At 48.7% G+C, this 15214-nt stretch overlaps 1 protein-coding gene across 3 annotated transcripts in view; it reads left to right on the forward strand.

Moving 5' to 3' along the window:
• The window catches only part of SSH1 (slingshot protein phosphatase 1), a 61028-nt gene that overhangs the window by 24410 nt on the left and 21404 nt on the right, over positions 1-15214 (forward strand). For 2 of the 3 annotated variants that reach the window (XM_058531644.1, XM_058531645.1), the window contains 5 exons: positions 2419-2522; positions 6741-6805; positions 7276-7397; positions 12035-12103; positions 13179-13244. In XM_058531644.1, coding sequence (XP_058387627.1) covers positions 2419-2522; positions 6741-6805; positions 7276-7397; positions 12035-12103; positions 13179-13244 — 426 coding nt within the window. The remainder of the gene's footprint in view (positions 1-2418; positions 2523-6740; positions 6806-7275; positions 7398-12034; positions 12104-13178; positions 13245-15214) is intronic. The other variant, XM_058531646.1, reaches the window with a different exon arrangement.

The raw sequence follows: 15214 nt of genomic DNA on the forward strand, positions 1-15214 counted from the left end.
GGGCTCTGATTCTCTGTCGATCCCAGGAACACTGAGGAACGACTGGCCTTGTAAGCGATCACGGGATAAAACCAGCCTATTTTGCATTGTTCCCTTTTTTTTCCAAAGGAAATGTAAGGGAAACCAAGGGGAATTTTTGCCCATGATTTCCAAGGCAAAGGTCACTGCTAATGGCTGGCTGTTTCCAGAGTGCTCGGGTTTCTAGTCAGTATGGATTTTTTTTTTTTCTTTTTCTTAAACTCACGAACAAAAGAGGTTGATGTTGACTTGCAAAGGTTTTCCCCAGCTGCGTCGATGACCTGGTTGTTGTTTTAAGGTTCATGGATTTTGGAGTCTCTTGGGCAGCTCTTTCAAATTTTGATGAGAATAACTAGTAAATGATCTGTGTCTAAAACAACATAGTTTTGAAAACAAACGTCCTTATAAAATTTTAAGGAAGGAGAAGGTGACGGGTTTTAGGGGTAGAAAAGTGTTGGGTGATTCTGCAACCTGCTAAAACAAGACAACCCGGGTTTTAAATTGGCCAGATGGGTGCTAAGGAGCTTTTTGCCTCCTGTGGGTGAGAGGGAGACTGGAAAGAAAGGATGCTCCTCATTTCTTCTATTATTTATAATCCTGGGCTGTTCAGTACTTGAAACTTGGAGCACAATTATACAACTGATAGAGTGGAATGGACGACTTGGCAGTACCTTTGTGATAATAGATGAAGTGCTGTACAGATATAACGTATTGGTATTATGAAATGTATAAAACCAGTTGTCAGTAATTCGAAGGCCCAAATAAGAGAGGCAGAACTAACCCTTATTATAGGATATTTGAGCAGTCACTATTTTTAGCGTGAGAATTCAACCAGAAAAACCAACAGTTTTTATTATAGGCTTAATATTATAGAAGATAACCTTTTTCGTGGTTCCAAGAGCTGCTGACTTAAATCCTAGTTCACGTGGTGAGTTTTCTTAACTCCTAGAGTTACATTTAGACTTAGCTGAGTTTTTTATTCCAGGATTAGAATGTTTAACTACTAACATTAGATGTCAGGGGCAAAGGTGATTTGCATTTTTATATTACAAGGAACGTCCTTGTATTTCTATCAGGAATTGATTTACTTTCTATTAAAAAAACGTGCTGCTGGGCCGGCTCCGTGGCTTAGCGGTTAAGTGCGCGCGCTCCGCTACTGGTGGCCCGGGTTCGGATCCCGGGCGCGCACCGACACACTGCTTCTCCGGCCATGCTGAGGCCACATCCCACATGCAGCAACTAGAAGGATGTGCAACTGTGATGTATAACTATCTACTGGGGCTTGGGGGGGGTGGGGGAGTGCTGCTTTTTTGTAGAAATTTTCTCTTCAAATCATTTATGTGTTAATTGGTTGGTCAAGAGAGAATTAATGATTTTTCTAGTTCCCTCTAACTTGAACTGTGATCTTCTTTTACAAAATTAATAAAAATCAAATGGTTTTGCTTTAAAGTATAGTACGTTTTATATTACTTTTTAATAATCACTTTAAAAAGTTAATGTTTGCTCCAAATGGAAAATTTGGAAGTAGAGAGACGATAATTGTAGGTGGTCCAACCGCCCCCCACACCCCCCAAAATAACCACTGTTAATCGTTTTGGTGTATTTTATGGATAATTTTCAGAGTTGACGGTATTTTAGAATAATTAGTGGTAATTAATAGCTAATCCAGTCTATCAATGTATACAGTCTTAATTTCTGCATAAGCTAAAGATTTTGATAGCCAAATCATGAGAGTGAAAATTTCTTTAATTGTAATTTTCTGTTATAGGTTGAATGTAAATGTTACTGCTAGTTAAAATAACAAAGACCAAAGAGTCATCCTGCTGAGAAATTCACTGGGTGAACTTGAGGCTTTCTGCAGGAAGAGTGGACACAGCGGCCTCTGCTAAGTGGGTCAGCAGCCGCCTGCTTTTCTTAAGATGCAGACAAAGAGCGAGCGCCATTTCCTCTTCCTCTGTTCTGTGAAGGGGAGACACCCAGGGTCAGTGAGGTAGTTACAGGTCAGGGAGTTAGAAACAAAGATCACCAGCAAGGGTATGAGAAAGGCACAGAGTCACCGTCCCCTGAGCAGAGAGTTGGTCTCTGTTTTTAGAAGATGCTGTATTACAGTGAGATCCCCTTATAATGTCCTGCAAAAGGGGCTCTTGGCCCCCGGAGAGCCTACAGAGAACCTTGGGTGGTTTAACAGAAGCGTCGTTTCACCATGCAAACTCTCCAGCAGCAAGCTTTTAGCAAAGGTCTGGGAAGAGTACTGCGTGACATTATCACAAAGGCTGTTTTATTCCATTTGCATTTTACATGCCGTTTGTCCGCTGTTAAAGCTTGTCCTCTGCGGCACATCCGTCTCCACTTTCCTCTCTGGACTCCAGCCTGACTGTACTCTGGTTTTATTCTTCCCAGCTTAAGTGAGAGCTTTTTCATGGTGAAAGGAGCAGCCCTCTTCTTACAACAGGGAAGCAGCCCTCAAGGCCAGCGGAGTCTTCAGCATCCCCACAAGCATGCAGGTAAATTGAAGTTCGGACACTGGAACCTATTTTCTGTGCAACAGAGGAACCTTCCATTACTGGTGGTGAGCAGTTTGCAGGTTGTCAAGGCCAGAGAAATAGTGGAACACAGGTTTGTAACTGGTGCAGGTAGAAGCTCTTCCCTCGAGCGGACAGGCTGTGCGTGTTTTCCAGGTGGCACTGGCAGCTGGCGACCCTTTTGAGCACGTGTCTACGTGAGAAGTAAGGTGGTCAGCCACGTTCTGTGTGGATGTAAAGATGTACTGCTGACGGTTTATGAGTTCACTGCAGGTTTTAAGTTCCAGTATGACTTTTTGTTGTTGTTTTTTGTGAGGAAGATCAGCCCTGAGCTAACACCTGCCAATCCTCCTCTTTTTGCTGAGGAAGACTGGCCCTGGGCTAACATCCATGCCCATCTTCCTCCACTTTATATGGGACGCGGCCTCAGCATGGCCTGACAAGCGGTGCGTCGGTGCGCGCCCGGGATCCGAACCCGGGTCGGCAGCAGCAGAGCGCGCACACTTAACCACTACGCCACGGAGCCAGCCCCCAGTATGCCTTTTTAACAAATGCTCTATAACAATATGTTATAGCCACGTTATATGTTATGCCTTAAGCATAACCACCTTGGGGTGCTGTATACCTGGTGTGGGGACTGTTGTCATTTCTCCAAGCGTTTGGAAAACTCACTTGGGGGATTTCTTCACGAGCTTTCGGCACGCACTGGGGTGGGAAGTCTTTATTCTTTGACGGTGGATTTGGTTTTTGGAAGTAGACAAAAGTGATAAAGTGGGGATCAGACCGAGTATTAATTTAGGTCCAAAAGCAGACAAATAAGAAATGCCTTTATATAAAGTAATAAGATTGGTTTTCTTAGGTGACTTGACTCTGAAGCCGAAGGCAGTTTGAAAAGAGGAATTCAGAAAACATTTGCATACAAGTGAATCTTGGTCATAGGTGGACAGCCTCTCCAGGCACTTCTGGGATGGGCCGCCCAGGTCTGAATGTGAGCTGGAATGGCCTCTGGCTCTCAACAGCAACCAGCAATTGGGGCCAGTTTTCTTGTCATTGGGATCATTTTGCTTGTTTAACCTCAAGTCACCCAGCCTCATTTTGGATCTGAGTGCCTTGGTTAAAAGTTCATATCTTACAATTGATAGCAAACCCCAGACTCATTCAATATTTTCACATATTGATATTTGTAATCAAGATTTAGGTCTGTTTTATTTTTTTTATTTTTATTTTTTTTAAAGATTTTATTTATTTATTTTCCCCCCAAAGCCCCAGTAGATAGTTGTATGGCATAGCTGCACATCCTTCTAGTTGCTGTATGTGGGACGCGGCCTCAGCATGGCCGGAGAATCGGTGCGTCGGTGTGCACCCGGGATCCGAACCCGGGCCGCCAGCAGCGGAGCGCACACACTTAACCGCTAAGCAACAGGGCCGGCCCTAGGTCTGTTTTAAAGCTAAGAAAATAGTCATCCTGCACGAGGAGGCAGTGTGGTTTGGGGAAAGAATATTTGCTTGGGAGCCAGTCAGACTGGCTTCTGATCCCAGTTATGCAACTTCCTGTGCTGTCATAGTCGACCTCTGAGCCTCAGTTTCCTTGTCCTTACAATGGGCATCAAATACCAGTACCTCAGACGATACAGAATTTTAAATTTTTGCAAGTAACATGCTTACGTCATAGGTGCTCAGCGTAGGGTAGCTATGATTATTACTACAGTGACTTCTATTACAATAAAACTATAAACAGAACCTTCATTCTTGAATTCGCTAATGGTTCTGCCCTGCTAGGAATTTAACCATTGTTCCTGTCTTAACCATAACACATACAACAAAGTGAATGCTCAGGCTTTGTTCACTGAGTATAAAATATAAAATGCCTCCTCCCTTTAATTCAAACAGTATTTTCATACTGTGTGTGAGCTTGGGGAAGTAAGTGCAACACCATTTTGTAAAAACCCTAAGTCAAGCTGCTTCATGCATCTCTGGAATGTACACGAGAGTAGGAGGAAGCTGCTGGCTTGTTGGCTCTTTCTGCCCCTGAGGTCTGGAATGGCGGGTGAGCTGACAAAGGCAGAGGGACCACAGACTGTCCACGGATGCTCAGTAAATGACCCTGCGGCAGGCACAGACTAGACTGTATGTCACTTCCTTTTTTTCTGGAATTACTGTCCAGTCCCCTGGATGACCCACCGTCCTGTCAGTAATCACCATGCAGAGCTGAGTACAATTGCGGGTTACTTCTGTCCCTGTAAAAGTAATTCCGTTCGTTTCAGCCCGTCCAGTCAATCTGAGACTCTTTCTGGGGCCTATGCTGTAGGCTCGTAGTCTCTGATTGTTTTGCAAGTGCTCTGTGAACGCTTCAAAGACTGCAGATGCTGTGCTGGAGCTGGGGTGTCTGTCTGTCAGCAGTCCCACTGACAGGAGTCTATCTGTGTGGAAAATGTCCTCTTCATTTAGGCATTCATTTCATTAGGCATTCATTCATTCATTCATTTCATTCACACAAGGGGCTTGGTTTTGCTTTCATCTGTGTGCTCCTGTGACTGGGAGTGGATGGTGGTAGGGCCCAGGCAAGCCGAGAACCGGCCGAGGTGGTTGTGTGCTGTCATGGCATAGGTGACACAACAGGGGAGGGCGCTGTTAGGCTGAGGAAGGGGATGGGGAGCTCCATGTCCTTCTTTAAGGTGAACCATTGCCTCCAAAGCTTTCCTTCTAGAAAGCGGTGCCTATGTAGGTTGTTTTACACAGTGAATCCTATAGCGGAGAGAACAGGCAAGGGGCAGGCTTCTAACCACCTGATTCCCCTCTGAGGCAGGAAGTGCAATTTGGACGTCAGTCTGCCCTAAAATTTAAAAGATGCTTCTGCAAAAGGAATGAATCCAATGTATTGATCCTTCTGGGGTTCTAATTGTGATCTATAGGGTAATTTTTTTTTTTTTTTTTTTTGTGAGGAGATCAGCCCTGAGCTAACATCCGCCAATCCTCCTCTTTTTTTTTTTTGCTGAGGAAGACAGCCCTGGGCTAACATCTGTGCCTATCTTCCTCCACTTTATATGGGACGCCGCCACAGCATGGTTTACCAAGCAGTGCGTCGGTGCGCGCCCGGGATCCGAACCAGCGAACCCCGGGCCGCCGCAGCGGAGCGCGCGCACTTAACCGCTTGCGCCACCGGGCCGGCCCCTATAGGGTAATTTTTTTTAAAAGATAATTCTGTTTCTTTGGGGTGTTACACAAATCGAAATTAATACAGATTTTTCCGTGAGTTATTCCTTGCACTTTCTTCTAGACAAGCATCTTTACAGATGCGCCTTTTCTTCAGGAAGAAACCCATGCAAACATTTTAAAAGTACAAGCTAGGAAAAAAGTCGTGGTAGGGTCACACTTGCTACTCACTAATTGTGCAGCCCAGTGAGGCGGCCCCTCTGCCTGGAACGCACAGCCTTTCCTCAGCCAGGTTGATCCTGCATGGCCGTGGGGACTTGCCACCCCTGAGAAACTGTCCTCCCCTTACTCGAGCACAGGACGCCCCCTGGACCCTGGGACCACTCAGAGAGGTTCAAGAGCTGACTCTGGATTGATTACTGCCTCTTGTAAATAACCAAGGGAAAATGAATAATACATAATTTTTAGCAAGAAAAGAGAAAATGACAGATTGCTGTCTACTCAGGTTATTTCTCTGGGCACCTGACACGCACCTGCTGTCTGTAAAGTCACTTAAACATGTCGCCTCCTGGTTATAGAAGTAATATCTGTCTCTTATGGGAGACGCAGAAGAATTTAAAGAGGAAAAATGACACCCAGTCCTTTTTCTGTCAGACCAACTCTTAGCAAATCCCCTACTCCAGCCATGTCTGGTTTCTGCTGCCCCAACCTGCAAAGTAACGTTTGCTTAAATTTCGTAACATTTCTCCTCTAGGTTTGTCTGTTTTCCAAGTTTTGTGTTAAAAAACCCATATTGCAAGTATTTCAGAAAATAAAAGCAACATTTAAGAACAGTAAGCTCTGTCTTAGCCATCATTGTCATACAAGGACGTTCAGGAGTGGAGTAAGAGAACTCGAGACTTGGTGTTTGTGATGTTTCTCCTGTGGTGGAGGTAGAGAGATTTTAACTTCTAAGTCTTCTTCCAGGCCCTTAAAATCAGCCTCTCATAGGATTCTGCCTGGAAAGCAGGTAGGTGACCTTTTAAACATCTTTCATTGGTCCAACAGGTGACTTGCCCCAACATCTTCAAGTAATGATCAACCTTCTGCGTTGTGAAGATAGAATCAAGCTGGTAAGAAGAGACGAGAGTGGCAAGTTTTAATTTTTAATTGTGGAATTTGGTAGGGAATTATCCATGAGCAATGATGGGGTGGGCGTGGTTATGTTATAGTAAATTCTCCCAAATTGCTCACAAAAGCCAAAGCCAGGTTTGCGCCTCAGTCCCCAGAAGGTCCAGAGAAAGGATGTGTCAGGCCTCTGTCAGTCTGGCTAAGTTGGAATATTCATTCTCTGGATTTTATTTGTTCACCCATTGAGCACCCTGCGGGGGTCTCCTCTGAGCCAGGCGTTGTCTCTTGTGCTGGAGATAAAAATGAGACGTGGCTCCTGCTCTTAAGAATCTCTTCTTAATCCCTAAACCCATGGCGGGGGGGGGGGGGGGGGGGGGGGCGGGTAGAGAACAAGAGCCCTTCATCTTGGTTTGGTGAAGGAAGGGCCGCCACCTCGAGAGGCAGGCCGGTGACGGCCTCTTTGCCCATCTAGGCTGTGCGCTTGGAGAGTGCCTGGGTGGAGCGGGTCCGGTACCTGGTGGTGGTGGACAGCAGCGGGCGCCAGGACACGGAGGAGAGCATCCTGCTGGGCGTCGACTTTTCCAGTAAGGAAAGGTGAGTCTGCTGGGACAGTGGGTCCTTCTGCAGTGGGGACAAGAGTTGCTGCTGGAGACAGGTTTCCGTGGTCCGGTATCCACGGGAGATGGCGGTGGGATGCGTGATGGTAGGTGGCAGGATGATCAGGCACTGGGGACAGTAGAGCACGCCATATCAGCTCTTGTGTGCCGGGAGCTTGCTAGATCCAGTGTCTGCTCAGAGAGCTCAGGGTCTGCTGAGAGGGTAGAAAAGTTACACTGTGCTCAGAGGGTGAACACTGGGTCCTGTCGAGGGTGCTCTGGAAGAGGGCACCTTAGCCAGGAGGACTTTCTGAAGGAGGTGACGGCTGTGTGAACACCCAAGGACGGGCAGGAGCCAGCGAAGTGAAGCAGGGAGGACGCCTTCCCGGCGGACGGGCGTGTATAGAAGTATGTGATTGATGGGGGTCGCACCAGGCACCTCATCCAGTATTGATCCCCCATGGATTCCCAGGTGCTTGTTGACAGGTCCTGGGTCAGAGGCTTGAAGAGAGGTTTGGAATTTCCCCATAACTGGAGGCCAAGTTAGTTGTATCACAGGCCCTATTATGTGTGGGAAATGAGGGTGAACGGCTTAATCTAGGATACGTTAATGCAGTGAGATCATTGCAAAACCTGAATTTGTTAAAAGTGGATTAAAGTAGACTCCCTTTCTTCATCATTTGTTGATCTACTCATTCATTAAGCAAACAATCGATTTGCATGTTCTTGCATATGAGGCAGGAGGCTAGGCCCAGGTAAACAAAGCAGCAACAGTACACACAGTTCCCGACCTCAGGGAGCCCCTAAGCTCAGCAAGGAAGAGAGTCAGAACCAGATATGGGGTGATGGGCTCAGTGATGGAGAGACGCGCGGGGGTTGTGGAAACACAGGAGAGGGCTGGACGTAGAGAGGGCAGGCCAGAGGCCTTCTGGAGCACGTGACAGCTAAGCCGAGTCTTAAGGGATGAGTGGGCAGCTGGGCAAGTTCAGGTAGGGGAGAGCAGGGGGTTGCATTTGAAGAGCATTTCAGGCAGAATTGATAGCAGAAAAAAAGAGCCACAGCAGCGATGAATTCCTGTGGGAGAGCTGCTGTTAGTCACACGCTAGTGACCAAGACTTTGTTGCTCGTTACAAGTAAATGACTAAAAAGGGAGGACCTTGCTTTTATGACTTTCTTCCTGGTAGGTAATAGCATGAGAAAGTTTTCTGCGGCATGCTGGGAGATAAGTATGAGCAGGCATCAGAGGCCTTGGGCTGGTTGGGACATCTGGGTCTGGAAGAATATGTAGCAGGACATGTCCTGGGAGTTGAGCTCCGAAGAGCTGCCTCGGAACCTGGAGGGCCCGGTACTTGATGTCGGGGTACCCCCAGGCAGATGCTCTCAGAAAAGGGCAGCCCCATCTTTTGGGCCGTTATCAGTGTGGCTGTGAGGCAGAGAGGCGTGGAGTGTTCGACAGTGTTGCAGGTATATTTTTTCTGCAAGTGATTCTCCAGCCTTTCTGCGTTCTCTAGGGGCAGGGACTTCCCTCACCAGTGTGGTCCATTCCTATAATGCTTTCTGGCCCCGAACTGAAATCTGCCTCCCTCTCGAATGTGCCCATCATCTCAGCCCGAACTGCTGGAGCCTCGTAGAAATCTGACCCCCTCCCAGTCATCTCTGTGGCTTCAGTTGGAGAGCACAGTGCAGTTAACAAAATACCTCAGTAATGTCTCATTTAACCCTTAAATTGCCTTGTGGGGTCGGTCGCCCTACCTCATGTTTTACACATGAGGAGTCAGAAGTTGAAGTGGTTACACCAAGGCCATCCTAGTAGCAGAGCTGGGACTCACAGTCGGGGCTGTGACTGCAGACCTGCAGTGTAGACCCCACGCACTCGTTCCCTCTCATGGACATGCTGTGGTTCTCCATACCCACCATTCATTAATTCATTCATAGACCTGTTAGCGCTTTCTGTGTGCCAGGCACCCTGCCAGGTGCTGAGGCCGTATCCATGAGAGAGACCAACCTGTCCGAGCTCATAGTCTAGAGGTTGTGGACGTGGCATTAGACCGAACACACGCACTCCAAGTTCATTGTTTACCAACCAGAGTAGACAGATCCAGGTGCGCAGTGTCTCCTGCACTCTGAGCCGCCCTGCCCTGCCTTTGCCACCCCCCAGCACCTGCCTTCGGTTCTCCCGGGGCGCCCTCTCCCTGGGGTCCTCTTGCCTCCGCTGCATGCTCTGCTCTGAGGCCAGCGTCCCCTCCACTGTCCGAGCCTGAGCCACCGCCTGCCTGCGGGCGCCAACCCCGAGGCCAGTGCTGGTGTCCTGTGGTTGGGGAGGTGGGTCGAGGAGCTGCAGAGGGTGTGTGGGGCGTCAGGGGAGTGGGAAGTGAGTGGACCTTCCTGCTGGGCCTGATGCAGCTGTCCTCTGCGCCCAGGCGTGTGGGGGCTGGGCCTGGGCGTTCTTCTGCAGCTTCCACACGCCCAGGCTCCAGGGGCTTCTGTTCATCCCTGCCTTGAAAACAAAGCCCTGGTCGTTGCTGAAGCTTTTGGCCTGCTGAGAGCATGATATACTTGTTTTTCTAAATTCCTGCCGAGATTTTGTTTCTTTATTCCAAAAAAAAAAGAAAAGACAGAGAGATGAGCATTGCCCCCGGAGGGCGAGTTCAGTGGCTTCCCGGTGAGAGGGAGCCCAGGTGCGGTGTGAGAGCGCGTGTCAGATGGCCTGGCCGCAACAGGGGCAGGGTTCTCATGTCCATACCTGCTTCCTTGGGAGACCAGAGCAGCCACTCCGCAGGTTCCTTCCTGGATTGATGTATTGTCCGATTCGGAAACACTCTGGGTGCCGCGAGCTGTCCTTTCCGTGTTGGTGTTTTGTGGTCTGTAAAGGACTTCCACGGTGCGTCTCCTGCCTGCACCCCGAGTCCTGACGCACCTTCTCTGTCCCTGCTGTGCCAGCCCCAGGGGCTTGGCACTGCCGTCTTCTCCTAGAGTTGCCCCCACCCACTTGATCCTTCAGGGTCATTCTTCCTCTAGAAGACCCAGCTCCCTGACTGCGTATCCCTTCCCTGCTTCCCATCTGTGTAGACCCACAGGCCCTCCTTCATTGTAGAAATTTCACTGTTAATTGCTACAGGACTAGTAGAGACGCAAAAATACAGATGAGGGGACGGTAGGGAACTTGCAGAGTTGTTACAGTCACGTCGTGCTCCCTGCCCCGTGCTCTATGACTCCGGGGTGAGACCCTGCATGGAAGTCCTCCACGGGCTTCTGCCCGCCGCGTGTGGCACTCAGGCTCTCCCCTGTCCCTGCGATCGGGGAAGCCAGGTTAGATGCGGCCTTTGTTTCATCAGGACAGTTTCGTCTCTGCCCCCTTGGCCTCCGCCTGCCCTGGAAGGACCCCTACTGCCCTGGGCCTTTGGCCGCCCAGTCCTGTGCTCCTTGGAGCTCTCTGTGCCAATTCTTCTCCCCTCTGTCAGTCCCTGGCGTGGGTCCCTGGGCTTCCTGCCTGTCGGTTTGGGGCTCTGAGGGCCCCTCCTTGCCTCTCCCCAGTGCTGACACAGCCGAGTACCTCTGTAGCTCTGAGTCTCAACATGAATCTCATTTTGCAGCTCTACAGAGGAAATGCATCAAGAATGGATAGGAGTGCAGGGTGGGACCTAAGAATTTGCCTAACACAAAAGGCGTCTAATTTGACCCGAAGGGCCTGAAACTACCTTCCTCACAGATACAGAAGCAGAGGGTGGAAAAGAGTCCCACGTGGCTGCATGGCCGCCAGTGCCCTGGAGGAAGAGCTGTTCTCTGAGCCCCAGAGCTCCCGTCTGCCCAGGCACACGCTGGGCAGTTACTCCCTGGGGGGGCTTAGGTGGCGGCAGAGATGTAAGCTCAAGATCCCTGGAGGTTGTCGGAGCTGGCCGTGGCAGTCAAAGCGGTTTCTCACAAGCTGACTCGTTCTTAAGTGCCTGAAGAATTGTCATAATAATCTGAGGAGACCTCCTGATACAGCCCTTTCCTTCCCGCTGTGTTTTTCAGCGGTGCCAGTCTCTAAAGTTAAGTATCATTTCACTGTCAGGATGGGCAAAACAAATAGACTAAGCTAGTTTTTAAAACGGCAGCTGCATGAAAGGTACAGATCCAGAGGTCAGAACTGAACTCCAGTAATGGCCTTGGCACAGTCCCCTCCCCCGTCATCCCAGGACAGGAGCCTGGAGTTGGCTGCCACTACTCACCTGTGTCCCCCAGAGTGCATGCGGTCTGTGCCAGGAGTGCGCCAGCCATCAGCGGCTTTACCCCCTGCTGCAGTGTGGGCGTGTGGTCAGCCAGTTGCGCCTCGTCCCCTGAGAGCCGCAGCTGAGACCTGGTGTTTGTGGAGCTGCTTCCACACCAAATGGTGGGGTCAGAGGACCCTGTGACTGTCTCCAAGTGGAGGTCACTGGTGACTCTCTCTAGTGGCGCCATCCCAGACCCGTCTCTTCTAGAATTCAGTGGTCAGCGGGCCCTAGAGACAGCCTGAGAGCTTCTCTCAGATACTCACTCACCAGCCGGACCCTGGTCAGGTGGTGGTCCCCATTGTGAGCTGGAAGACGCAGGGGGAAGACGGTGCTTGTAAGTGGGTGGACCCTAAATGTAGACTTCTTCTGTCTTCCCTCATAGTAAAAGCTGTACCATTGGGATGGTTCTCCGACTGTGGAGCGACACGAAAATCCACCTTGATGGAGACGGGTGAGCAGATGTCGTTAAAAGATTCTTTTCGGTGTAGACTTTGAAACACCAGTTGGGTTTGGGCGTCGTTGGATAATCATTAGTAACACAGTCACACGTGTGACTTGTGTATTACGTCAGGAGAAAGAAGATTGCCCTCCACTGAGCCACACGAGGAAGGGCACGTTGTGGGCATTCTATAAGGGAATTTGGGTCGCCGAGTATCAGCTTAAGCGTTGTAGGAGATCTGCTGTGTGAAGTTCAGGAACAGCAGTAAACTGGCATTCGTTCATTGACCTTCATTTGTTCAGTGGATATTCACTACCTGCCCTCCGTATGGGGCTGGCCCCTGAAAATTCACAGATGAACATGACACAGCAGGAGCTCGCAGCACTTGGGGGGTGTGGAGAAGGACATGCAAGCGACAGGAACAACAGTGCTTCAGGAGCAAAATGTACATAACAGAACTTTGGGAGCTGCGGTTTGGCCTGGGCAGGTAGACAAGAGACGAAGGGCCATCCAGATTCCACGTGCCTTTGCTTCTGGGGGTTGGAGGAGGCAGGGTACTGCCAAGAGTGGAAAGAAGCAGAAAAGGAAATTGTCCCTCCACTAGGATGCCAACAGTAAAAGTTATGTTGCCTCGTAGCTAGAATTGGGAAGGGAAAATAAAAATTTGATTTATTAAAGATGTTTTGATTTATTGAGATTATGGTCATATTTTTCGTTTTCCATTAGTATATTTCCCATGCAATTATAAAAACACAGATGGGATATATGGGGTGGGAAGTGGCGGGTGGGCTGGGATTGTTGCAGGAACCTAAAAGAGATGGTGTCTCATGCTCTTGGTGCTTTCGCATCTGTTGGGTTTCAGTTTTTGGTAGACCTCGCCTTGCTGGGTTAACAACAAGTCTTCCGGATTTGAGAACATCGTTTTTTTGCTTCTGCCAGTGTCTCTGACACAGCGGGCCTGTGGTCCTTCATCAGACAGCATGAGATACACTCGTCCTTAGGGTGTCCTGCCCCCGTTGTCTCCCGGATGTAGTTACGGGGTCTGATGTCTCCCCACGGGACCTTTCTTTCTGTTTGTCTTTCTCAGCGGATTCAGCGTCAGCACAGCAGGAAGGATGCATGTCTTCAAGCCCGTGTCTGTCCAGGCCATGTGGTAAGTGTGGTTTTAGGGACTTTTAACTCCTTAGAAATGTTTTCCTAGCTGACGGCACGAATAGAAAAACCCCCTTCTACTTAGAAGCTTATTTAGGTGTGTTTATTTTGTGTGTAAGGCAAAATATACATAACAAAATTCGTCATTTTAACCATTTTTAAGTGTATGATTCAGTGGCGTTAAGTATATTCACATTGTTGTGCAACCATCACCACCATCCATCTCCAGAACTTTTGCATCATCCCAAACAGAAACTCTGTCCCCATTAAACACTAACTTCCCATCCCCTCTCCCCGCAGCCCCTGTGAACCTCTGATCTGCTTTCTGTCTCTATGAATTTGCCTATTCTAGGTCCCTCATGTAAATGAATTCATATTTCTCCTCCTGTGTCTGGCTTTTTTCACTCAGCATAATGCTTTCAGGGTTCTTCTGTGTTGTAGCTTGTCAGAATTTTATCCCTTTTTAAGGCTGAATAATATTCCATTATACAGATAGACCAGTTTTTGTTTACCCACTCACCTGTTGATGGACACTTGGGTTGTTCCCCGCTTTTGGCTATTGTGAATAGAGCTGCTATGAACGTTGGTGAGCAAAGTGTCTGACTGCCTGCTTTCAGTGCTTTTGAGTGTATACCTAAAAGTGGAATTGCTAGATCGTATGGTAATTCTGTGTTTAACTTTTTGAGGAACTACCAAGCTGTTTTCCACAGAGGCTGCACCATTTTGCCTGCCCCCCAGCGGTGCACAGGGGTTCCAGTTTCTCCACATCCTAGTCAACGTTTGTTATTTTTCGTGTTTTTTGTGATAGCCAGCTTCATGGATGTGAAGTGGTATCTCGTGATGGTTTTGATTTGCGTTTCTCTCATTACTTAACGCTGAGCATTGCTTTGTGTGCTTGCTGGCCATTTGTGTGTCTGGAGAAATGTCTGTCTTGTCCTTTGGTCACTTAATTGGGTTGATTTTTTGTTGCTGAAGGTGTGTTGTGTTTACATATGTACGGTTCCTCTTGACAATGTCATTCCAGCATAAATTCACTTACTCACTGTACCTGGCACACGGTAGGCATTCAGTTCGCTCCCCGAAGGGGAACAGCACTCTGCTAGGCACTCAGCATCTAGGGAGGCATCAAATGGACGTAATTCCTGTCCTCGTGGGGTTTAAAGTCTTTTGAGGGAGGTGGCCGTAAACACACAAGCAAAGTCACATGTTGGTGACACCGAGGGGAGCTGGGAGGGCGTTCCCACGGGGTGCCAGGCCTGGGATACTCACTGCAGGTGCAGGGGCCTGGGTAGGGGTAGGGCCTCCCTGGACATTCTGCTTTAGGGGTGAGGTAGAGGCTGTATTGGGTGAAATAAGTCACATCCAGAGCTTCTCGAACCCTGGCACACACATTTCAGAGCCTTCCTTGTCCCTGGAGGTTGCACACACCACTCATGCAGCAAACCCAGCACAACAGTCTCTCTCGAATCATCTGGAAAAGACTCAGGAGAAAGCTGGTGGTGTCTGATGAGAAGCATTCTGCCCAGTGTTTCAAAATGATTACTCTTTTCTCTGGAAGAGTGTGAGTTATGCAGAATTCTCCCACGGGCCATGAGTTAATATCATGCTTCATTTTTCCCTCTGTTGCTCCACGCTGCAGTCAACTCAGGATCATTTTGAGCAAAATCATGGAATGAGAATTCTCTAGATGTCCCGGGTGTTTCTTTCTGGCCCTGGATAATTTGGTATCTCTTTCTCTACAGGCGAGTAAAAAATAGGCCCACGTGGTTTTCCAAAACTTCAGAACCAGGACTAAATTTAGTAAACGTTCAGCTCAAGTTTGTTCCCTCAACCAGCCTAGAGAGAGGACAGATATGTACGACGGGGAAAAGTGGAGTGGACGGCAGGTTTTTATACCATTGTTGAGCTGCTCTCTGATAACTCCATCCCAGGCTTCACCGACACCTAATTCACCGAGAAATTTTCAGCCTC

This window comes from Diceros bicornis, chromosome 35 (assembly GCF_020826845.1).
Source record: "Diceros bicornis minor isolate mBicDic1 chromosome 35, mDicBic1.mat.cur, whole genome shotgun sequence".
In the NCBI taxonomy this organism is placed as follows: domain Eukaryota; kingdom Metazoa; phylum Chordata; class Mammalia; order Perissodactyla; family Rhinocerotidae; genus Diceros; species Diceros bicornis.